General features: G+C 39.1%; 2 protein-coding genes across 3 annotated transcripts in view; both read left to right on the top strand.

The window, feature by feature from the left end:
• Positions 1 to 1,272: 1,272 nt before the first annotated feature.
• Positions 1,273 to 12,681, top strand: psmd11b (proteasome 26S subunit, non-ATPase 11b). Of its 2 annotated transcripts, none has more exons than XM_033612266.2 (13): positions 1,273 to 1,405; positions 2,900 to 3,001; positions 3,129 to 3,325; positions 5,477 to 5,534; positions 5,903 to 6,097; positions 7,623 to 7,767; positions 8,075 to 8,135; positions 8,452 to 8,514; positions 8,838 to 8,963; positions 9,778 to 9,813; positions 9,917 to 9,968; positions 11,436 to 11,578; positions 11,677 to 12,681. In XM_033612266.2, exons 1-12 carry the CDS (start codon positions 1,315 to 1,317, stop codon positions 11,576 to 11,578), a joined length of 1,269 nt encoding a protein of 422 aa, XP_033468157.1. In that variant the 5' UTR covers positions 1,273 to 1,314; the 3' UTR covers positions 11,677 to 12,681. The 2 variants fall into 2 exon arrangements, with proteins under 2 accessions (XP_033468157.1, XP_033468156.1); XM_033612265.2 differs by having other exon boundaries at positions 11,672 to 12,681.
• Positions 12,682 to 14,913: 2,232 nt separating this feature from the next.
• Positions 14,914 to 23,206, top strand: part of LOC117247724 (vesicle-fusing ATPase-like) — a 44,408-nt gene continuing 36,115 nt past the window's right edge. Inside the window, exons 1-3 of the mRNA XM_033612347.2 lie at positions 14,914 to 15,054; positions 22,289 to 22,374; positions 22,484 to 22,580. Of these exons, the coding sequence (XP_033468238.1) occupies positions 15,043 to 15,054; positions 22,289 to 22,374; positions 22,484 to 22,580 (195 nt within the window). The 5' untranslated portion in view covers positions 14,914 to 15,042. The remainder of the gene's footprint in view (positions 15,055 to 22,288; positions 22,375 to 22,483; positions 22,581 to 23,206) is intronic.

The raw sequence follows: 23,206 nt of genomic DNA, 5'->3' as shown, positions 1-23,206 counted from the left end.
TTGCCTGTAGCTGTGGTACTCCATTATGAGATATGGTCAGACCAATGCATCATTTTGCCATTTGAGCAGATATTGCTGCTTTATTCGGTGTTGAGTGTCATTTATTAATATGATGGAGATCCCCCTTAAAGACCACACACATGAAGATATAAATACATGAAAATATATCAGTTTTTTAAATTATATTTTCCATTTATTGTTCAAGTATTATTTTGTTTCGTTAATGTTTTAATTCAAAGACTTGGCTAGATTTCGACCATGGGTTCATGCTGTTAGGATAGATTAACTCAGCTCAACTCAACTTTATATATATGGCACCTTTCATCCAAACATGCAACCCAAAGTGCTTCACATAGACAAAAAATAAAGAATAAAATAAACTACAATAAAAGCATTTTGCAAGACTAGAAAATTTCAACAACAAAGCTATAAAGTGGCTGAAAAAAGCAATAAATAAAAGTTTATGGAATAAAATCAAATGAAATGAAATAAAATAAAATAAAATTAAATTAAATTAAATTAATTAATAAAAATTGAAAGACAGGCTAAAAGGATTTATTTATATTAGACTGTGGTTTCCTGAGAGAATTACTGTGTATTGCTGAAATACACTGCTGTTTTATATGCTTGAGTTCGTAAATTAACACAGAATAAACTGAATTTTGTCCCATTCTCATGAAAACTATTAAATTTTGGCACAAAATATTGGTATTGGCCTGGCATGTGCGCATCGTGATTTTTAACCTACTTTAAAACAGAAGACCAAATGATTCATATGAGCCTAAAAAAAATTAAATTGTGTTGCTGGTCTAACGTTTTTGGCCACATTTATTTTATATTTTTATTTTTATTTTATTTTTATTTTATCTTGAGAGCTGAGAAGGATTATCAGGACTACAGTACATACCAGTTAATGATTTGTTTTTTAAGAATATTAAAAGCAAATTTCTTGGTAGGCTATATTATCTATATTTCCCAGGTCAAAATTATGTTTTAATAGGCTACGTTCTCTTCCATGAGTAAAACTGGATTAAATATCTCCCACTAGGATAAATCTATATTCTCCTTCATCCCATAAAGACAGAAGCCTGATTAACAGCAGAGCTGTATCAGTTACAAGGTAAACACATCTATAAATCAAATGCGCAGATAAGAGGCCCTCTGCTACATGTTTACGACCCATTTTTCCATATAACTACATTTCCCACATATGCCTCTAAATCCCGACATGCAAGCCACGGCATGACGTCACCTACGCAAAGTAACGTAGTCCGCGCACGTAATTTTCATTCAAGCAGTATTTGAATAAGGAAGATGGCGGCTGCAGCAGTGGTTGAATTTCAGAGAGCCCAGTCTCTCATTAGCACGGACCGCAACGCCTCTATCGACATCCTCCATTCAATAGGTAGGTGTTCGGCAGAGGTTTGGAGACGGACACTTCTCCTTCGGCCACATTAATTTGCCATTTCTCGGTCAATGTTAGCAGGCGACGCTAGCGTGCTAGCTAGCGGCGTTCAATAGCAGGAGCCGGTGGTGTGCCGTGCTGACTCACTGCTGAACGGTGTGTAACGGCAACTGCTAGTGGATGTTAGCGAGTTAGCAGCTATGCTAACTGTAGGCCTGGGCGTGAAATATGTCAGTAGTTATCAGTAATGTTGTGTTTTGGCTCTGTAGTTGTGTCATGTGTTGCTGGGTCATTGTCCACAGTTTGTAAGCTAGCTACCGTTAGCTCTACCAAGACTGTCATGTTAGCATGATTGCTGTTGGGGCTAACGTCTTTAGCTTGTTGTCAAACGCCTTTAACCAAAATCATGAACACAGTGAAAGGTATTTCTTCGCCACAGTGAAATTAACCACTACATTATTTTGTAATTAATAGGACACGTATTACTAACTGGCCATGGTTCGCGTGCGTGTTTATTTTTTGCGGAAACTAGAGCGTATTAAAATAGCATTACGATGTACTGTAAACAGGTCTTACATTTCCATCACTGTCCTTAAATTGCCTTGTCACTACAGCCCACTAGCTGTCAAGCTCTCCGGCTTCAGATAGAAATGTCGTTACAAGACATTAATTAAGTTCCTACTAGTGAGGTAAATAAGGTAAATTGATTTATTAACATTTTAACAGAAAAAGTGCTTTAATTCTGACAGCTACTTATCAAGCAAAAGGGCAAACTTTCCTTGACTCCACCTTAAATGTGAGGATTTCCTGCTTCTCTGTGCCTCGATATAATTACGAGTACAGTATTTTTGGGGTTGTGACTGTTGCTCAGACATAGGAAGCTATTTTAAGAAAAAAAAAATTGGGCTCAGGAGCATTGTGATCTCCATTTTTTACTGTTTTTCTTACAGACCAGTGGTGTAGCAGAAGGTATACCCACTGCTTTTTCTAGCCATTTACAGGATTTCCACCCATCAACCAAAAAAGCCTTTGGAATAAATATATATATATATATATATATATATATATATATATATATATATATATATATATGTAGGACAGCATACACACTTCCCAGTGGGTAACCTACCTGTCTACATAGGGGTACACCCACCTGATCAACTACCACTACACCACTGTTACAGATTTAAAAAATATGTAGATAAAACTAATTTTTAGTTGCATGTATAGTTGTAAGATTTGTGTCTACTCTGTACCAAATATTGAGTAATACTGAGAGGATGTAAATAAAACAGATCATGTGACATCAAACACCATAAAACAAGATGACGTCAGATGGTGGTTTCCAAAGCTTAAAAAGTCCAGGACTCACACTAATTAAATGAGTGTCTCACTTTGGCACACACACTGTTTTAAAATTTACAAGTTGCATCAAGTGAATAATAAAACAAGTAAAGTGCTTTACAATGTCAACTTGCTGCTTTTCTTTAACAGTGAGGAGAGATGTCCAAGAGAACGATGAGGAAGCTGTCAGGGTTAAAGAACAGAGCATCCTGGAGCTGGGGACACTCCTGGCCAAGACAGGACAGGCTGCTGGTAATGGTCAAACTTTAATTCTGTGTCTTACTTTCCAGCTAAGCCAACAGAAAACCTAATGAAATTAATCAAGGTTATGTTTCCAATTTTTATAATATTTGTTTTTTCTTTTTGTGGCTGTCTCCAGAACTAGGGGGTCTGCTGAAGTTTGTGAGGCCTTTTCTGATTTCCATCAGCAAGGCCAAGGCGGCCCGGCTGGTCCGCTCTCTGCTGGACCTCTTTCTTGACATGGAGGCAGCAACGGGGCAGGAGGTTGAGCTGTGTCTTGAATGCATTGAGTGGGCCAAGGCCGAGAAGAGGACCTTCCTACGACAGGCTCTGGAGGTAAGGAGGTCTAGAGTAAACTTGTGGGTGCTATCAAAAGGCATACATGTAACTTAATCCATTTTACCAAAAGTCATTGAAATATCAGCGTGCCTCGCTGCTAGAATCTGACAAGAGGGCAAAATTTTCCATCTGGCCACCGTCACCCCTTCAGCCGGAAATGGCTCATGTATAATGTGGAGGATAACTGCAGTATACAGTTGGATATCATGAAATATAACACCTCAAATGGAACACAAACCGTTGTAATATCTTTTGGAGAACCTCACTGGAGAACTGCAAATAAGGAGTTTGATGCTGAGTTTAACGACACTGTGTAGGCAAAGGATATCAAGCTATCAGAGGTTTTTGCATCAACTTATAGTGTACCAGTTATGCTGTTTGAGGTTTAGTATTTGCATTATGTTTGACACCTTGACTGCTGATGAGGTAGAAGCATAGGATGTATTCGTCATCCCACCCAACTCTAGTTAGCACCAACATACAACACTTTGGTTAATAATAGTGAAAACAAAAGAGATATCCCTAACATTAATAGCAGCTGTGGGAGGGATCAAATTTAACATGTCCTGACTCATGGCGTGGGAGACGCTGTGATTTCAAACAGATTATGGTGAAGCGTTTGTTTGTTTTTAGGTATGCAACACAGTCACTGTGGCATTACCTTGAGTTTTAACCAAATGAAGACAGGAAACTTGATAAATGTGATGACACAAAGTTGTAAACTTTGCCTAAAGAAAGTGCCAACGAGAGACACTAAAACAGCCACTACACACTGCCATCCATGATGACATCATCCTGCTGTGGCAGCCAAAATGGGCTTCGTAGACAGATCACTGCCAGCAGGTTCACACTCACAGCCAGGAATATATAGAGCTTTTTGGCTGAATTACAAAGTACAGGATCAACAAGATTTTGTGTTAGTACTCTGGAGAGGAAAACTATGTAATGAAACTGTGGCATGTGCGAATGAGTGAAAGCTGAGAAAAGGGACGCTCCTCAGACAGGCAGTGAATCGTCCTTAGGACACACATTATGGGTAAAGTGATAGGAGTAAAAAGATGAACCTTTGTTAATAGCATTGTGTGTGTACCATGAACTCAGGCTAAGACAGAAGTCTTCATGTTTTGAGAAACAGGCGCTGATACAAATACATTGCTCATAGCTATCTGTAGACAACATGACATCATGCTGAGATATGTAAGGAATTTTTTAATCGATCCAGAGCACTCAGGTCTCTAGAAAGACAAGCCAAATTTTTATTTTTTTCCACCATTTAACAAACATGTTTGTCTTCCAGTAGTAGCCTCAACAGCGATAATGTAATGCAACTTCAGACTGCTGCATTTGGAGTAGAATTATTATCACTTAGATGTGTTGGTGTGAAGTTCCACCTTTGAGAACAGTTGGTTTACCTCCTCTCTGTGGCTTTTCCTGTAAGAAGTAATTCTAAGAAATGTAGGAACAGTCTGTAATTTAGCACGTTCTTCCAAAAAGGGTGTGAGTGGCATTTCAACATCTTGCTGTTAGTGTTTGTCATGAATTGCTTCATAATGATTGACTTTTTGAAGGGCTGTAAGGCTAGCTAAAACACGTCTGTTCCATCATGTGGGCCAAAATGTCAGTGAATTCTTTTTTTGGTGTGTAAAGCATGATTAAAACAGTAGCACGCCCAAACAGCAGGTTTTTGTTTGTTTCTACCTGCCCAGGGACCTGAGGGAAATTAGCTAGTAGCTGGTACAATGCATCTCTTCTCTTTGTATGAAATTAATGTGTTTTGTACATGGTGCCTGACAATTACATATAGGAATCTAAACGTTTCTGTCTTAATTTCGTGCACATATATCTAGAAGGAAAATGTGTTGGTAATGAAAAGGATAAATTGGAAAATGAGGCTGGAAATATCCTGCAAAGTTTGATAATGGAAATTCTAATATGTTCGTTACAGTTATTGAAATGTTAAGTAATTAGCAAATATCCAAAAACCCTGAAACAGAAACCCATGCTGGGTCTTCCTGTCTTTTGATTTTTGTTGTATCCTGGTAGTGTTTCTGTCTTTCAGGTCCATGATACATGTTGCAGCTTTTGTACAAGGCATCAGATTGGCACAGCTGCTCTCTGCTTGTCTAACAGCACTCTCTCTTCTTTCAGGCACGGCTGATCTCACTCTATTTTGACACCAAAAGATACCAGGAGGCCTTGGCGCTTGGTGAGTGTTTAGAGACACAACATTTTTATCTTGTGCTAAACGGCAGCATCTGTCTCCTGCCTTAGAGACTTTACGGAAAGGCAGTCATTGCTATGTGGCATTCCACACAGATGATTTCTAGTCCACCAAGAAACACAAAACTAAAAATATCATTTTGTGGTCCATGTCAGAACATTCAGTAGCTTATAAAAGAGGGTTTTCAAAGCAGATAGACATGGTTTCACTTAAAATGAGAGGAGGAAGAACAGCAGCACATATCAGGACTATAATTGTACACTTACCCCGTAGCTGTTTACTGAGTGTTGTACAAAGTTATTGCAACAGCTAATGTGCATGACATTAACTCGCGTTCATCCTCTTTCCCTCAGGCTCCCAGTTGCTCCAAGAGCTGAAAAAGATGGATGACAAAGCTCTTCTGGTAGAGGTGCAGTTGCTGGAAAGTAAGACATACCATGCTCTCAGTAACCTGCCCAAGGCCCGCGCAGCCCTCACCTCAGCCAGGACCACCGCCAACGCCATTTACTGTCCTCCAAAGCTCCAGGCAGCTCTGGACATGCAGTCAGGTCAGTTTGTGTTCAGAATTCTCACTTCCAAAGACGACCTGGACTAAAGTGGTTCGGTTTTTGTGAGTGACGAAGCGGATTGGTAGGATTTATCACATCAGGACAACTGAGAATTTAGCAGTCACAGAATGAATTGTATTGTTACAATCGCAAGCAAAATGTAATTGATGTTAGTGCTGTTTGACAGCTTCATCATCTGGTACTTTGGTTGGATAAAACAAGATATACCACACATTTGGTAATAGCATATTAATTTTTATTAGTTTAATTTTGACTTGTCACAGTAGGAAAAACACAAGTTTAACATATGATATTGACAACAGTCCATTAAGTGTCCCAGAGACTTGTGTATCTATTGTGACATGTGCTTGAAATAGTTCGTAGATTGCTTTCCTAAAATACAATGAGTAAAGCCAAAAATGTGGGATGTTGGGTTGCCCAGTGGCTCACCACGTGCCGGGGTTGTGTCATTTCTGAGGTGGCTGCAGGTTTCACACGGCAACTGTTCTGTCAAATACAGACATAAAAAGGCAAAAAAAAAAATCTTTACAAATGTGGCATGTTTAAGTGTGGATTTTTTAAAATTTAAATACAGCATCCTTCAGATTCTTCTGATAGAAAAGATGAGACAGTCCTTGTTGGATGCCTCATTGTCACTTTTTGATTCTACCACAGGGGGGCGCCAAGCAAATCTGAAATAAGTGTGCAGAGTTCAAAGTCAAATTCTAAGTGTCAGTGTTATTATTTGATGATAATACACACTAGCTAATGCTTTTCAAGCTACCTTATCTTGTATTAAAAAGAGTGTGATGTTCTAAACTGGTGTTTTTTTCCTTAATCTGATCATAGTTATGATCTAATCCTTTTTTTTTTATAAATTCTCTTTTTATTGAGTTGTACCAAGGTCTAAGATGACAACTTAATCATCCTCACAGGGCGTAAAAGTCTGATCTTTCCGAGTCTTCTGTAAAACACTTCTATAACAGCAGGTGGCATAAAAGTGACTTAAAGCAGATAATACAGAAGCTAAAAAGGACCAGTAAAGTAATTATAGATGCAGGTATGACCATAGAAAAACAAATGATATAAATAAAACTGAACTTAATAAAAAAAGAAGATAAGAAACCATAGAAATTTAAAGACAAAAATTTACCTTAAACAAACGAAGCACGTACAGTTGTGATACACACCATCCAGCTTTCCCATCTTTTCACAATCTTGTCCTGTTGCAGTCTAATAGACAAAGTAATCCTTTCCTTCTGAAAGATGTCACATATAATATCAGTGTAATCATTGACTGTAGGTGTTGCTGGGTTTAGCCATTTTGCAGCAATGACTTTCCTGCCGGCTGCACTTAAGATCCAAAAAAGATATCCTTTATGAGAGGTGACATTGTCCAAAGGCAGGGGGTGTGAATATAGGGTCTTTAGTTTAAATGAAATGTCCACCTGGAATACTTTTTGCAAAACTGTATGAACCTCCTGCCGTAGATAGTAACTATCACGCTGTGTCATCTCTGCTACAGGGATCATCCACGCAGCAGAGGAGAAGGACTGGAAGACGGCCTACTCCTACTTCTTTGAGGCCTTCGAGGGCTACGACTCCATCGACAGCCCCAGAGCCATCACAGCACTCAAATACATGCTTCTGTGCAAAATTGTCCTCAACCTGTGAGTCGTGTTTAAAACTCTACGTGCAATACTTAAAGGGAAACTCTGCCCATTTTCAACCAGCTCCGTGTCATTGCCGATGAAAAGTGTTTGGCTTCACACCATTCCGCTAGCTAAAGTCAGACGCATCACCTGTCAGACCTCCGCCGGCAAATGAGCGGGGAGCTCCAGTTGCTCGTAGCAAGGGGGGAAGCCAAACACTATTCATCTGCCAACACTGAATGACACTGAGCTGGTTGAAAGTTTCACATCCACATGGTACGTTTGAATCATAAATATTATTATATGTCTCTCTGTTCTGTTTCAGACCAGAGGAGGTTCAAGCCCTGATCAGTGGTAAACTGGGCCTGCGATATGCCGGCAGACAGGCAAGTACACATCATTTTCTGCTCACGGCAGATTTTGCAAAGCAGTGATGTTTTCAGTTTTAACTGTAAGCAGCAGTTGTTTTTCCTTAATATTGCTGCTGTTACAAAAAAGAAGGATTAAATAAATAAATCCTATAATATAATAAAATACAAGCTGCTTTATTCTTCTGAAACACCTCATAAAAGAAACAGTTTTCTGCTTCTTTGCTGTGGTCACTATATACATCTAGTTTGTGCATGTAATCAATTTAATTGAACTGGTTTCTGTAGGATGACATTTATGGTGTTTTTTTTTTTTTTGTTTTTACCCATCCAGACAGATGCACTGAAATGTGTAGCCCAGGCCTGCAAGAACAGATCATTAGCAGACTTTGAAAAGGTAAGAATTCCATCAAATCTGTGTCCATGGATTTTTATGCAGATTGACCTCTGTTTAGCCTTTTGGGTCTTGTGTTTTTTCTTCACCGACTGCTTCTTACGCTGGCTGGGATACGTGCAGCACACAGAAATTAACTTAAGCACCTTGACTTTTAGTTTGAATGATTATACCTGCTGATTCTATGATGGCAAAAACCTTGTTCAAAGTGTTGTTTAGTGTATATATAATGCATTTTTAATGAAGTTTTGAAGTATGCGTCTACTCATATTGCTTCCTCGTTAGAGTATTTTAAGTTTTTAAAGTCAAAGTTGTGCATGTTCCAGGCCCTAACAGAGTACAGAGCAGAACTGAGGGACGATCCCATTATCAACACTCACCTGGCCAAGCTGTACGACAACCTGCTGGAACAAAACCTCATCCGAGTCATTGAACCATTTTCCAGAGTACAGGTAAGGACCCAGCTTTACAAAGGAAACTTATCACCATAGAGTTATACAATTAAACCTTCTCCAATTATTATCAGGTCTTAACATTTCTTTGTGTCTCGCCATCGTCTTTATTTTCTTATAACTTTGTGCAAAGACTTTCGTAAGCTCCAGTTTAAGTTCAAGTTTGTCCACGACCATTTCCACATACAGAGTGTATGGAAACAAAATTGAATTCCCCTCGGCCCAAGGTGTTAACGCAAATTAAACAAAATACAGCACAGTGCATAGTATGAATGTAGACACAGGGAAAAGTGGAATTACGAATAAAAAGAGCAGAATCAAACCGTAAGATTTTCTCCCATGCTGGGGGGTTGTGGCGGTCTACACTGTGAGCAGTTTAACAGTTATTGTGGACATAGGACACCATAGATATAAATACGAATAATCTTGTACAGCTAAAGGTATAAATTATAGAAATATCAGGAAGAATAAATAGCACAGTGGGATGAAGAGCAGAACTAAAGAAGTGTTGTTATCTCACAATGTGGGAAGATTTTGGCAGTCGACTCTGTTCCAACCATGTTCAGACAGAATAGGTTTTACTCCAACTATTACCAGAGTGTGCCCATGATTTTTTATTGCACTATATACAGTCCTACTTTCCTCACAGTTGTTTCTTACCTGCTGTTAAATGCTCAGTGATAATGGTGCTATAATCATGTATGCTGTCCTGTATTATTTATTTATTGTTTTTATATATTTACATCAATCTTTATGTCACCTATTTAACAAAGAAATTAATGATTCCTTCATTTTCCTCTGCTTCTGTTTTCAGATAGCACACATATCAGGTCTAATCAAACTGTCAAAGGTATGTATATTTGCATACATGTTTTTTCTGAGTGTTAAAATTGTCATTTATATCTCTGAAAACGAGGGTTTTTCTTATTCGTGTCTTTTCTTGTTCTTCATAGGGGGATGTTGAGAGGAAATTATCACAGATGATTCTGGACAAAAAGTTTCACGGTAATTGGAGTTGTCTTTTCCTAAAAGTCAAATGATAAATTCACGTCACAGGCAGAGCACAGACAGCATAGTAGTTAAAGAACAGAAACATCCAAACCCACCCACCCACCTAGTGTAAGGGGGTTAATACTAGGAGAAAAACACATAATGGCCAGATAAAAGATATCGTCTGAGATTAAAACTGTAAATTTACTGACAGAAAATCACAAATTTTGGAAAAAAAAAACAAAAAACAAATTGAATATACTCTGAGATTATGACGTCATAAATTTGCAAGAAAAAAAACACAGAAATGTCTGAGATTAACTGTCAGAAAGTCAGTAGACGTAGCATTTAAGAGCCACTAAATCAGCATAGGTACCCAATCATGGTGGATGAATGAGTCACTGTTAACTAGGGCTGGGCGGTATGGCCTAAAATCAATATCACGGTATTATTTTGGGGGGGATGCGGTGACGGTATGATATTGCGGTGTCATCTTCTCTCTCTCTCTCTTTTTTTTTTTTTTTTTTACACCTTAAATAAAAAAGTTTAAAAAGCCATACAAGTCTAGGATGGAAACTATTTATCATCAGAAGTGAAACGGTTGCTAATCCATCTATTGTGTATAAAACGTTATATAGAATGTATAAACGTTAGAGGGAAGAGGGAGGGCCGGCGGCTCCCGGGCCCCCTTCTCCCGCGGGCCTGGGTTTGATGCGGTCAGCCAGGCCACCTCCATCACGTAGCGAGGGAGGTGTGTGAGGCAGGCAGGCGGGCCAGCCGCCGGGCCCCATTCTGCCGCTGTAGCCGAACGTTACTGCAGTATGAAGGTAACCACAAAAGCAGTACCACGGCTCATGTTTACTGCGGTAAGTTACCGTCACCGCGAATACCGCCCAGCCCTACTGTTAACATTACATTATTTTTAGACTTAGATTACTTTATTATTTTCAGTTTTTAGGATATATAAAGTTTCTAAATGTACATGAACTTTAGCTGAAGAGGCCCATTCCTGTTCACATCATGTTTTGATGTAGCTAGAAAACCCAGGAAGGCCATCAAGCCTATGGCCACGTAACGTCTTTGACATCGGCACATTTTTCTGTTTGAAACCATTTTTGAACCACAACAGGACGTTTTGATAGGAAGCTCAAACAACAGTCTTTGAACGTTTCAGTGTTTGCTGGGATTCCCTGTTTGCCGGCAGTGTTTGTAGTGTGATGGGGTTCATTAACCTTGTAGAGTGAAGCGATGTGGTTCCTTGAAAACAAAAAAGTTTTTCAGAGTTTATGTCTCGTAAATTTGTCACTTTAATCTCAGAGAATTACAGAACAAAATGTTCCCCTGTAAATTTACTACTTTATTCCCAGAAATTCTTTTTTTTTTTTTTTTTTTTTGTAACCTACAATGGTTCTAATGTGCCGCAGTACAGAGCATGAGTCTTCAGTCTACTCTAATATATTTATGTGACACATTCTTGTGCAGGAATCCTTGACCAAGGTGAAGGTGTCTTGATCATATTCGAGGAGCCCCCAGTGGACAAAACATACGAAGCAGCCTTGGAAACAATTCAGAACATGAGCAAAGTCGTGGATTCACTTTACAACAAAGCCAAGAAGCTGACATAGGTAAAAATGATAATAATATTTCAGTTAGAGGAGAAGCATGGCTCTTACGCTCTTTCTTTAGTCTCAACTGAATGTCTTTTCCTCCCTCCTCAGAGCAGATTGTCACGGCAGTGCGATGGAGGAACTGTGTGTGTTTGACCAGCGTGTATAACATTTTAAGAAGGGGACAAGGGAGAGCGACAGCCAGTCCCACAAACTGCAACAAACAGGATTCCCCCATCAAACTCCCCCTCATTTCCCTCAATGGACAATTTCATCACTTCTCTCGTTTGTTTTTGTTTTGTTTTTTTTCCTCTTTAATTTTGATATCTCTTCAGGATTCTGTATAACACTCAGCGGCCAAATCAGGCCATCAGGGAATATTGTACAACCACAATAAAAGATTAAAAAGGTTTAAGAATACATATATGTTTATATCTGCTATAAGGTCGTGCTTACCAAGCTGACTCCACTGCAACCTCAAAGGTGCAACATTGACCTCTGCGGCCTCGGACTCTGCTGCTAACCGCATACGCAGACATGAGGCTTTCTCCTTCTTCTTGTCCATATCTTTCAGAAGCACACTGTTTAGTTTTTGGAAGGTTGGGATACTCCTTGGGATACTGAATTTTGGTCGAAGAGCTCCCCCTAACTCTTAATTTTTGTTCCTCACCATATCAATGCCAACATTTAAGTCCCCACTGTATTTCAGATATGTATTAAACTCACTTTATTTGTTTTTGGTTTTGTGTTTTTGTTTAAAAAAAAAAAAAAAAAAGAGAAGAAAATCAGATGGTTGCCACATGTCTGCCCACCCTGGTTATGGAAGCTTATCGAACAGACAGGATGCCATTTCACCACTAGTGCCACTTTTTCGGCGCTTCTGTTTGCCTCAGTGTTTGGGTGCAATATGAAATCGGAGGGCAGAGGTGGAGATGTATTCATCGCCTCTGAGCGTCTGTGAGTTACCCCTGAGTGAGCAATTCTCCATTGTTAGTTCCTAGCACTAGTGTGGTATGCTAGTAACCAAACAATTTGTATGGTTTTGATTTGGTTTTGATTTATTTTTTGTTTTTGTTTTACTCTTATAAAGACATTTTCAAAATAAATATTTTGTATTTTAAGGATTTTGTCTTGTCTCTTGCAAAAAAACCAAATTGCTGATGGTAATTTGATGTGGTAACTTTTCATTGGAGCACTCAGCTATGATGTTTGTTTTACAGTATGAGGGTGAGGAGATGGGATTTACATGTGTCTTTGAAATGCACTCAAGAATGGGAGTGTGACCCAGAAAATGTAACCAGACAAGTCGAAGGGAAGGTGTCCAAGCAGTCGGAAACCAATCTTAAAATTACCGTCACAAAAATACAAATGTTGAAGCGATGAAATTCAGAATTCACCCAAGAGTCTCTTCCTCCTGCTGCTATATTTGTCACTATTTGGAAAAAAAAAGTCACAAGGGCATTAAATCAGTTCAATGGACAGTTTTGGATTGTCTTTTATTTTGATTTTTACACAAACAGCATGACGACTACTCAGTCCACTTAGGTTTAGACATTTTTTTTACAGTGTAAATGGCAAAGTTTATCACAAGGGCATGTGTGACCCACATCAATAAATTTCTACAACCTTTTTCCCAGTTACCATAACACAGTTTTCTTTACACCACAGTGTTCAAACAAGTGCCACAAACCTCTTTCTTCTTTTCCTCTCAGTACTTATAACAGCACATAGAGAAGCACAAGCATGTCATTTAAAATGTAGCTGTCATGCCTGTGGCAAAGACTTCAAAACTTCAAATATTCAGAGATTTCTTTTTAAAGCCTTTATGTCTCAGTATATCTGAAGCCTTTCACTGTGACCTTTTAGCATCCGAAATAAAGATTTTACTTTGCTTCTTATCTATCTATTATACTGGGATGTTACATTTTAGAAATGTTCATGTAGATCTCAGTCATCCACAAGCTTCATTCTTTAAAAATCAACAAAGTATTTGTTTGGTTCTGATACAGATTCACATTAAATATACAAGTGGTTCTTAATTTTAAACATTTTTCAAAGAACTTTACCTGATTTTGAGATTAGTTAAAATTAATCACATAATTTCAATCGTCGTATTCATTCTGGATTTGTCAGACACAAAAAACAAGTAAAAAAAAGTTTTTTTAACATTTGTAATTTTAATTTTTGTAATAATTATTCTTTTAAGTATTATTAATTTGAAAATTGACTCCCCCCCCCTCCCTTTTTTATGTCACCTCTTACTAATGTTTTACTTTACAACGTAATAAACATGGGTGACAAAATCAAATCATTAATGCAATATTATAAGATTTACTTGTTAGTTACATTTAGACAAAACATACCAATATATTTTAAAGTAAAATGAGAACAAAAGATGTGCAAAAAGCATCTTACTAAAACGTCAAAAGGGTTATTATATGAACACATGAGGTATTATAGATACAGGTTAAAAGACTTATGTATTCAAGTTGTTAAAATAACAACTTGAATACATAATTTAGCAGATGACTTTAGGAGAACAAAAAACTAACAAACAATATTCCTGGCTAGGTAGCAGACATGGCCACAGCAAAGAAGCGTAGAAGTCGCGACAGTGACAAGGACGGTGAGAGTTTAAAACTGTTGTATTTGTCCCATTTGTATGTTACAAGAATCAGCTGGCCCCCAGGTATTTTCGTATCTAATCTGGCCCATATTCAAAAAGTTTGGACACCCCTGTCATGGGGTATGAAGTCTGGAGCTGCTCCACAGATGATGAATGGGAGAGTGATTTTATGGACCCACAGAATGTTGGTTTTCTTTTTTATATCCAAATGAGCTTTATTCTACTGTAGTGTTTTCTCAGTTCTGAAACAGAAAATGCACCCATACTCAGAATAATCCCCTCAGTGCTCACAGTGTCATCTAGAACATCTTTTACCATTCATTGTCTACGGGGCAGCCCCAGACTTTACACCCTGTGACATCATAAATTTGAGTTTTAGCACTGTGGCTTTAAGATCTGGGAGACACTTGCTCATGTTCACTAATATTTGTGGACTGTCTTAAACCAAAGGAATAACATGTATGAATTTGAAAATGGGCGTAGTTTCCCTTTAAATCTTATTGCAAAAGGAAAAAATAAAACCAACTCTTAAACTAATCAGAAGTAAACAAAAACGAAACATTTATAATCAATAAAAACAAAACAGAAAGGAGCGAACCCACTCTGGAAACTAAAGTGAATTGGAAACAGAAATTTAGAACCGAAATGAAAATCGACATGTTGTCACAGGAAGTTCCCACACTCCCCGAACATCCCCTCTGCACTTCCTCCTACGCGGCTTGTGCGCGATGACGTCACGTCGCTACGGCGGCAGATCCCGCCTCTGCGCACGTCACTTTCTCAATTCTGCAGTTGTTCTGTCAGCGGAACGTTTCTGCTGAATTGCACTTGGAGAAGGGTTAGAAAACACACAAAGATGAGCGGCCGGGTGAGTTTGTTTGAACTTAATATTATGTTTTTAATACACAACGAACAGACAACACTGAATACTAAACCTAACGCGTACTTTAAAGGACTGGAGGCTTTTTTTTAAACACGTAAAGTGAGCCAACACAGCACGAGCCTGTTTGGCAGAATCAGGTGTCATTCAAAACTTCGTAGGCAGCCCGGAAGACGAATGGAGTATCTTATGACCACTGCTAGCATGTAGTGTTGTCACTACTCTGGGTGTAAATTAAAGCGTCTACAACAGCTTGGGTGTTTTAGCTTCCTAACTTCCTGAATTGTATTATCAATTGTGTTATTGACTTCAATATAAAGTGTTGCTAAGAGCTATAAAAGTAGCTCCTGCTGTGAAATGCTAAATCAATGATGGCTCTTAAGTGTCAGGAAGGAAGTGCAGCTGCAGTGAATGTGTAAGAAGGAACAGGATGAACTGGCAGATAAACTGGGCTGATGTTAACAGCTCAGTTAGCTCTTTACATCAGTCGCCATTTTCAGGTAGCTGCAATGTAAACAAAGACACACAGTTGTCAGTGTAATGGGTACACCTAGTTGAATGTAAATCTACTGCAGTCTAATACAAAGCCATACCTTCATGGAGGTTATTATGGCTGAAAATGCCGAATAATGTCCATCACTGTTTCCATAGCCCAGGGTGGCTTCTCTAACTAACTTGATTTATCTGAGCACTAGCCTAAAATCCAAATATAATTAGTTTGATATCACATAAGGCTAATAAAAACAGTAAATATTCATGTATGAGAAGCTGGAGCCAATATTTTATCTGTTACCTGTGTTGAAGTTTCTATCAGTGTAGAGAGATCACCATAGCAACATGCATGTAATGGTGGTTTTGTGAGAGTGTTCTCATGGTAAAGGAGAGTGGGAGTGTCAACCTACACAGTCTTCCTTTCTCTGTAGATGTTCAGTCGTGTTGAGATCCATTCATTGAAAAAATGTAGACACTGAATTATTATCCAGAAGTGACACGAGCTCTGTGCATGAACATTTTCTGTTTACCTCATATCTGTGCTCCTTTTTACTATAAAAGCAGCTGTTTACGAAGACACACAGTTTTCAGTTTATTGGATACACCTAGTTGAAAGTAAACTATTGTAGTCTAATACAAAATCTTACCTTCCTGGAGGTTATTATTGCCGCACTCATTTTCTCTACTGATCATTTTGTTTATAAAATGTCAGAAAATAGGGAAAATGTCCATCACAGTTTCCCAGAGCCCCAGGTGGCTTCTCTAGGTAACTTGTTTTGTCCGAGCAATAGTCCAAAATCAAAAAATAATTAGTGTAATGTCACAGAAGGATAATAAAAACAGTAAATATTCATGTATGAGAAGCTGGAGCCAATAAATTATTGACATTTTTAGCTTTAGAAAATAACTGAATCGATTGATCAGTGAATTTCTTTTCAAGTTTTTTTTTTCAGTAGCACTGATGATAGTCAAGGACTGAAATGTTTGCTGCTGTTTTTAACCACTTTTTATTATTTTTTTGCCTTTTTAGCACCCGTCTTTTGGTGCACGGATGTTCTAAATAAATTGACTTTGTTTTTGTTTTGCATTGATCTCTGCCTGTGAACCTTTTTTATGGCTGCCCAGCTCAGTTGTATTGGTGTGCGGGTCTTTCCAGTTTTTGTCACTTCAGTTTTTGTTAATACTAGTTTCAGTAGTTTGATGAAAAGCTCTTAACTCCAAGGTACAGTAACTTTTTTCGGAGCTGTTAATGTCAAATTTGTTTTCCTCAGCTGATGAAATATAGAAATAATGGTAGTAAGTGGACCTTGAGTGAAGATTATTTTTGTCAAGCTGCTGTAACCAAGGTCAAAAATGAACTTTAATGCATTTTAATGTTTTATAGAGATTTTTATTCAGTGTTGCACAATACCGAGAGATGTGTCAAATATTTTGTCCCCCCATTTTTAGCACTGAGGGCAGTCTACAAAAGGTTAACTCAATACAATAAACAGCACCATGCACCACAGTCTCCAAAATGACCATGAAGTTGATTTAACGCCTCTTTAAAACAGTTTCAACATTAACTGAACTTTGTAACTTTCATGAAAAGCCGTTGTATTAGACTGCATTAGTGTAAGTTAGGTGTACCTAATAAACTGGTAACTTAGTACAATTATGCATGTTAGGTGTAATCTTTCTTGCTATTTAATGTGTATGTCAGAACAACAGTTTTCCCATGTTGATACTATAGTAAGAGAGTTGACCCTGATCATATGATCCTCCAGATCCTGGGACTTTTCTGTACCTTCTTTACCTTTTACATTTGAGCTGATTAGATGGAAACAATGCAAGGAATGTCCTTTACACAATCTGGGGTGCATAGGAAATACTTTAGTAATACTTTAGCAAAGTTTAATGTTTTCGAAATGTAGGTCAGAAAGTGATTCTCTTTTGGGTTTCTGCAAATTAATTAGGTTACTCGAATGAAAAGTTGATTGCCTTTTTCTTAGAAAGGCTTAATTAGATTGGGCTTTTGTTGTAGCTTTGCATGACTGGGTTGAAAGTATCCCAGCAGATACTCCTGCTGAATTATTATCTTTTGAAATATGTCTGTATTTGTCGGTTTTTAAAGCTGATCCTCTGAGTATGAGGAGTATTTTGACATGTGACATGACATATACATGCCATTATGCATGGTGGGGAAACTAAAGTGATAGCCTTTATACTAGTCACTGCCCTGAGTCATGACTTTCTGTTATTGTCACCATTTAATTCCTATTTATTTGTTAAGCGTACTCGATTCCTGTCAGCCTTACAAGGTTACATTTACCCATGGGCTCATATCTACTGCTAAATTCTAATATTTGTAATTAGAGAGCAGGTTGACACTGAACAGTTACAGGTTGTGTGATTTCTTTTATGTTGTGTACATTGTACAGCTTAACTGTTGAGGCCAAATAAAGGCTATGCTTAACTGAACCTTTAGTTGATATTTCATCACAGTGGATGATGAAGTTGCTTGCTTCACCGTAGCTGAGGGGATGCTGATTCACCCAGCGAGCAGCTTATACTCTAGGTCAGATTGTTATCAAAGACTTTTGCAACAGTCCCATGATGATTTGCTGCTGTCTGTCGTGTAGCTCAGTGTGAGGCAGTGGAAGTACATCACTAATGCAGTGAGCAGACGTAGATGAGCTGCAGCTGTCCTCTAATGATGTTTAAGCCCCTAACATCCAGTTAACCTCTCCCATTTCCCTTTAAGTAGCTTTAAGGTTGTTAAAACCACCTTCTTCTACACTGCATGATGTAGGGCTGTCCTGAAAATCAGTTTTAGGGCATCGAAGCTTTACTGAGCAATATCTGCAAATAATTTAAGCTTCAACTGGGAGCTTGGTATTATGAGAGGAGGATATAAATCTGACTTTTGAAACATCGGTTTTCAGTTGATGCATCTAAAATAACTTGACAATTACCCACTTTGTTAGCATGCAGGTCACAGTAACATTAGCCATAAATAACAGCGAGAAAGAAGAATAATGTGCAGGACAGCTAAACAGTTACTGAATCAGGTGATTTTCCAAGCTTGTTGTAGATTTGTGATACACCAGTTTCCTCTGGCATATTTGGCACTCAGTTTTTTTAGGTGTCATCTTTGCAAACTTTGATAGTATGCTAGATGCTTGACTTTTTTGACATCTTGCTAGAATATCCGTAAACCTGTCACATGTAGTGAGGATATTCCAGTTTCAGAAGTGTTGAGCTGTGGGTGACTAACGTTAGATGAGAGCGAGTCGGGGTCACAAAACTAGAATAATTCATGTTTTTATATTTCTATTGTGAAGTATGTGCAAAGTAGTCATACAGACCTGCGTGGAGTAGGAACAGTGCCTCATTTTAGGTACTACACAAACCGTACAAGGAAGAAAAAACACAAAAAACAACCAACAGCAAACAAAGAAACTAAAAAAGCAAAAAAAAACACTCCCACCCCCCCAGTCCCACGCTTCCCCATCCAGTGCCACATGTGGATTTATACTGCTTGCACAGTGCACCTTAACTGATTGCTCCTTCCGTAGATGAGATCATTGGTTTCAAAATCCTTTCAAACTCCTCCAGTCTGTCATTAAGGGTGTATCAGATCCTCTCCAGGTGGAGGGTATCAGTCAGTGTTGTTATACAAGATGTAGGTACATCTATTTTCTGCCAAAACAAGACAATAAGATTCTTCACACCATGGAGACCATTGGACAGGAGATGGTGTTGCACATTCTGTAGTTTTCTTTAGTTTTCTGATACCCTCAGTAAAGCCAACACTGGGGCTGGACTTATTCGTACTTTAAAAATCATTGAAAAGAATGAAAATATTGTAACCTAAAATTCTTGTATGTTGGGGAAGAATAATTAATGTTGACGCATAATGAATTATGTTGGATTATTATTTCTTAATTTACGGGCTGTTTGGTATTTCAGGTGTAGGCTAATGTATATAAGCAATATATATTTTAAAACATTGGTTTCCAACTGATGGGTCCCAGTCCAAATTGGGTCACAGGTTCATTCTGAATGGACCACAAGTGACTCGTGAACATCTCAAGTATGTAAAAAAAACTGATTTATTTTAAAGTATAGTAAATTTCCGGCACAGAGCTTTTATTTTGAAGTGCTGTTTCTCGCTGTAGAATCGTGACTAATCGACAGCTACTTGACAGAGACTGAAAACTAGCTCGACGACATGGCCAAATGCACATTCAATTTGGGTCAGCCCTACCTGATGATGTTTCCCAGAGCCCAAGGTGATGAGCTCATCACAAGTCAGCCTATATGATGTCTACCCTGAGTTCAGTATTCAAACCTAAGACTCTTTGTTTTATGGCTGCAACTGCATAGCATGATTTTGTAATGACTGTCTGACTGACTGACATGAAGAGGGCATGAAATAGGATCTTACTTAACTTTATCATGGGGTTTAAAACCTGAGACATGACTGGCTATAAACATGAAGGATCTAATCTTCATAAGTTAGGAAGGCTAAACAGGGCTAACCTTTAAAAAAATCAATAAGAATCCAATAAGTCCACTGTGTACAGCACATAATGGTGTCTCCCCGAGCAGTGTTGAATGTCTCAGATCCAATTGTTCCACAGTATGGATGATCACTACAGTCCATTGCATTGTATAGTAGACACAACAGGAACCTCTGCAGCACTGCTCTGTCTGCACCTTTTGTGTGTTTGACAGTACTTTTATTCACATTTATTCACCCTCCACTGAAACAAAGTACAGTGGATGTTAACCTTTTCAACAGTGCTAATGAAAGCTGTTACATCACCACAGACAGACTGCCTCAATGGTTGTTATGGACAGAGGAAGCTGAGTTGACACTTGACATTTAAACATAGAATAAAGTCAGAATTTAAGGAGCGTAAAGAGATCACCATAGCAACATGCATGTAATGGTGGTTATGTGAGTGTGTTCTCATGGTAAAGGGGAGTGGGAGCAAAACCACGACAGTGCCGACCTACACAATCTTCCTTTCTCTGTAGATGTTAAATTGTGTTGAGATCCATGCGTACAGACTGTAAACACTGTGAATTATTATCCTTAACGGTCCACAATACTGGCTATCACAGTATGTCAGCTGTGACACGAGCAGGTCATGTGCTGTACATGAACATTTTCTATATACCTAATGGTTTTGCTCCTTTTCATTATAAACCTTGAATCATACCGTTGTCTATAATTTGAAGGAAAATGGCTTTTCGAGGACTAAAAAGAACCTCGCAAGCAACCTTGGAGTAGCAGCTTTCAAAAACCCACATCGTTCAGATATTTTCCTAGATATTACCTCCTCGATTGAGTCACTACCAGTGTTTCCATGAATGTATTTTTCTGAGTATTTTGAAATATTGCATTAGAAAATCAAAGCAAACCGAGGGAGTTCAAGCATCTCAGGGTCTTCTTCATGAGTTAGGGTAGAATGGAGCATGAGATGGATCGGCGGTTTGGTGCGGCGAACTGTCGTGGTTAGGAAGGAGCTGGGCCGGAAGGTGAAGCTTTGGTTTTACTGGTCCATCTACATCCCAGCCCTCACCTATAGTCATGAGCTCTGAGTAGTGACTGAAAGAATGAGGTCGCGGATACAAGCCGCTGAAAGGAGTTTCTTCTGTGGGGTGGCTGGGCTCAGCCTTAGAGATAGGGAGCTCGGAGTAGAGCCGCTACTCCTTCGCGTTGAAAGGGGTCAGGTGATCAGGATGCCTCCTGGGCGCCTCCCATTAGAGGTGTTTCGGGCACGTCCCACTGGTAGGAGGCCCCAGGGCAGACCCAGAACACGCTGGAGGGATTATATATCTCATCTGGCCTGGGAACACCGTTGGGTCCCCCAGGAGGAGCTGGAAAGTGTTGCTGGGAAGAGGGACGTTTGAGGTGCTTTGCTTGGCCCGCTGCCCCCGCGACCTCGCCCTGGATAAGCGGATGAGGATGGATGGATGGATGGATGGATGGATTCAACTCACATGATTGATCAGCTGTTCCCACTATTGACGTCTTCCTGGATGTTCCCATAATGACATGACAGGTCTTCGTGTCCAGACAGCATGAAAAACGGCCAATACTAGCTGATATGAAAGAACAATTAAAACGTACCCAGCTGAAACAAATTTCCAAAGACCTCTCTCCATTTTTCTCTCGTAGATGAGTTTGATGGCCAAGGCGACTTGTTTTGTTTCTGGTTCGCAACCTCTACTTCTCTTGTCTTTAAGTCCAAGGCTGTCCTTAGAGTCGACCCTGGGCGAACTTAGCCCATTTTCACACACACATATAGTTAACCCAGGATTAACCTACAATTCAGACCTAACTTCTGTCAACATTCTAAAATTCACTTGTTTACTTAGCCCTGTTACACACTGACAACTTTTAGCCCTGGGTTAAGTCCATTTTCAGGGGATAACTCTTGCAAACTCGGAGCTAACTCTGTTCCAGAGCAGGGCCAACAAGCTTGAGGCTATAGTCGGGTTTAGCCCACTTGGAATTTGTCAAGATTGTGCCAGTGTCAACGCTTTCTTAGCCTATGCCGCCAACCTCTGAGAAAACTACGCTTTGCAGAGCCTCTTTTATCCACTTCAAACCAGTTGATGGAAACGTGTCCAATTCAAATGTCTTATTCATTTCAAAAGTTGGCTGAAAATTCGCTTTTCGACAGTTGAATGGAAACATGTTTGTTGTTTACATTTTTCTCCATTTCCTTTTCAGATTATGCAAGCGGCTCGTTGCCCGACAGACGAACTGTCGTTGACCAACTGTGCCGTCATCAATGAGAAGGAGCAACAGTTTGAACAGTGAGTGGGATTATCTTTGGAAGAACAGCAACATCAGGGTTGACTCTTTCTTTCTGTACCCAACGAATGTAATCCCTCTCTCTGTCTCCTATCATTCGTCTCCATGCAGACATGTGACTGTACGCAATTTAGCCCACAAGTTTGTGTTCACCTTGAAGAAGCATCCCAGTGTTAACGCCGGGACCATCGCCTTCAGCCTGCCACAGGTAGGTTTCGCTGTTTAAGTGCAGAATGTCGCCTGCAACTTGTTCTCAATGATTACTGTTTCGCCTGACGGTGGCTGTGCATCGCTGCTAAACTGTTTTCTGCAGATGTCATCCAGAGTGATTGTTGTGAGACAAAATAAATAAAAATGTGTCTTTTGGCTTATGAAGCTAACCAGTGTTCTTCAATGCTTGATGTTCCTGATAACATGAGATAATTCTATTCCTACTTTTTCTGTCTAATACTTATTCATTGGGTAATTTTCCTTTCCAAAGCACCAGTGAACACTTTTTTCTGAAACATGACATATATATTTTTAACCTTGATAGCCGTATGTGACCTCCACTATGTTAAGACATGATGCTGTCTTGTGTGTCTGGGCTCTTTGCATGGACCTCTTTGTTTGTCTCAATCTGTCTGTTACTGCTTTTTCCTTTTTTGCTTGCCTGTCTCTGCCTGCTCTTCCTCCGTCTTTATGGCAGCCACAGCGTTACACAGGTACTACTGTAACCTCCTCAAGATGGTCTTATTTTACAACAAGAATTCAGTTATCCATTGGCTGATCGACTCATATTTGATATGGCAGCCATTTTTGTTTGCCATCTCAAAAACACAGCTTATGTATAAA

This window comes from Epinephelus lanceolatus, chromosome 21, assembly GCF_041903045.1.
Source record: "Epinephelus lanceolatus isolate andai-2023 chromosome 21, ASM4190304v1, whole genome shotgun sequence".
Classification (NCBI taxonomy): Eukaryota; Metazoa; Chordata; class Actinopteri; order Perciformes; family Serranidae; genus Epinephelus; species Epinephelus lanceolatus.
The sequence above is the reverse complement of the archived record's forward strand: the minus strand, read 5'-3'. Positions and strand labels throughout refer to the sequence as shown.

Bases quoted from the DNA above. Each gene is read 5' to 3' on its own strand.
- psmd11b (XM_033612266.2), top strand. From the start codon at position 1,315: ATGGCGGCTGCAGCAGTGGTTGAATTTCAGAGAGCCCAGTCTCTCATT. The intron at 6,098-7,622 runs GTCAGTTTGTGT...TCTCTGCTACAG, and splicing joins AGCTCTGGACATGCAGTCAG to GGATCATCCACGCAGCAGAG. The intron at 8,964-9,777 runs GTAAGGACCCAG...TTCTGTTTTCAG, and splicing joins AACCATTTTCCAGAGTACAG to ATAGCACACATATCAGGTCT.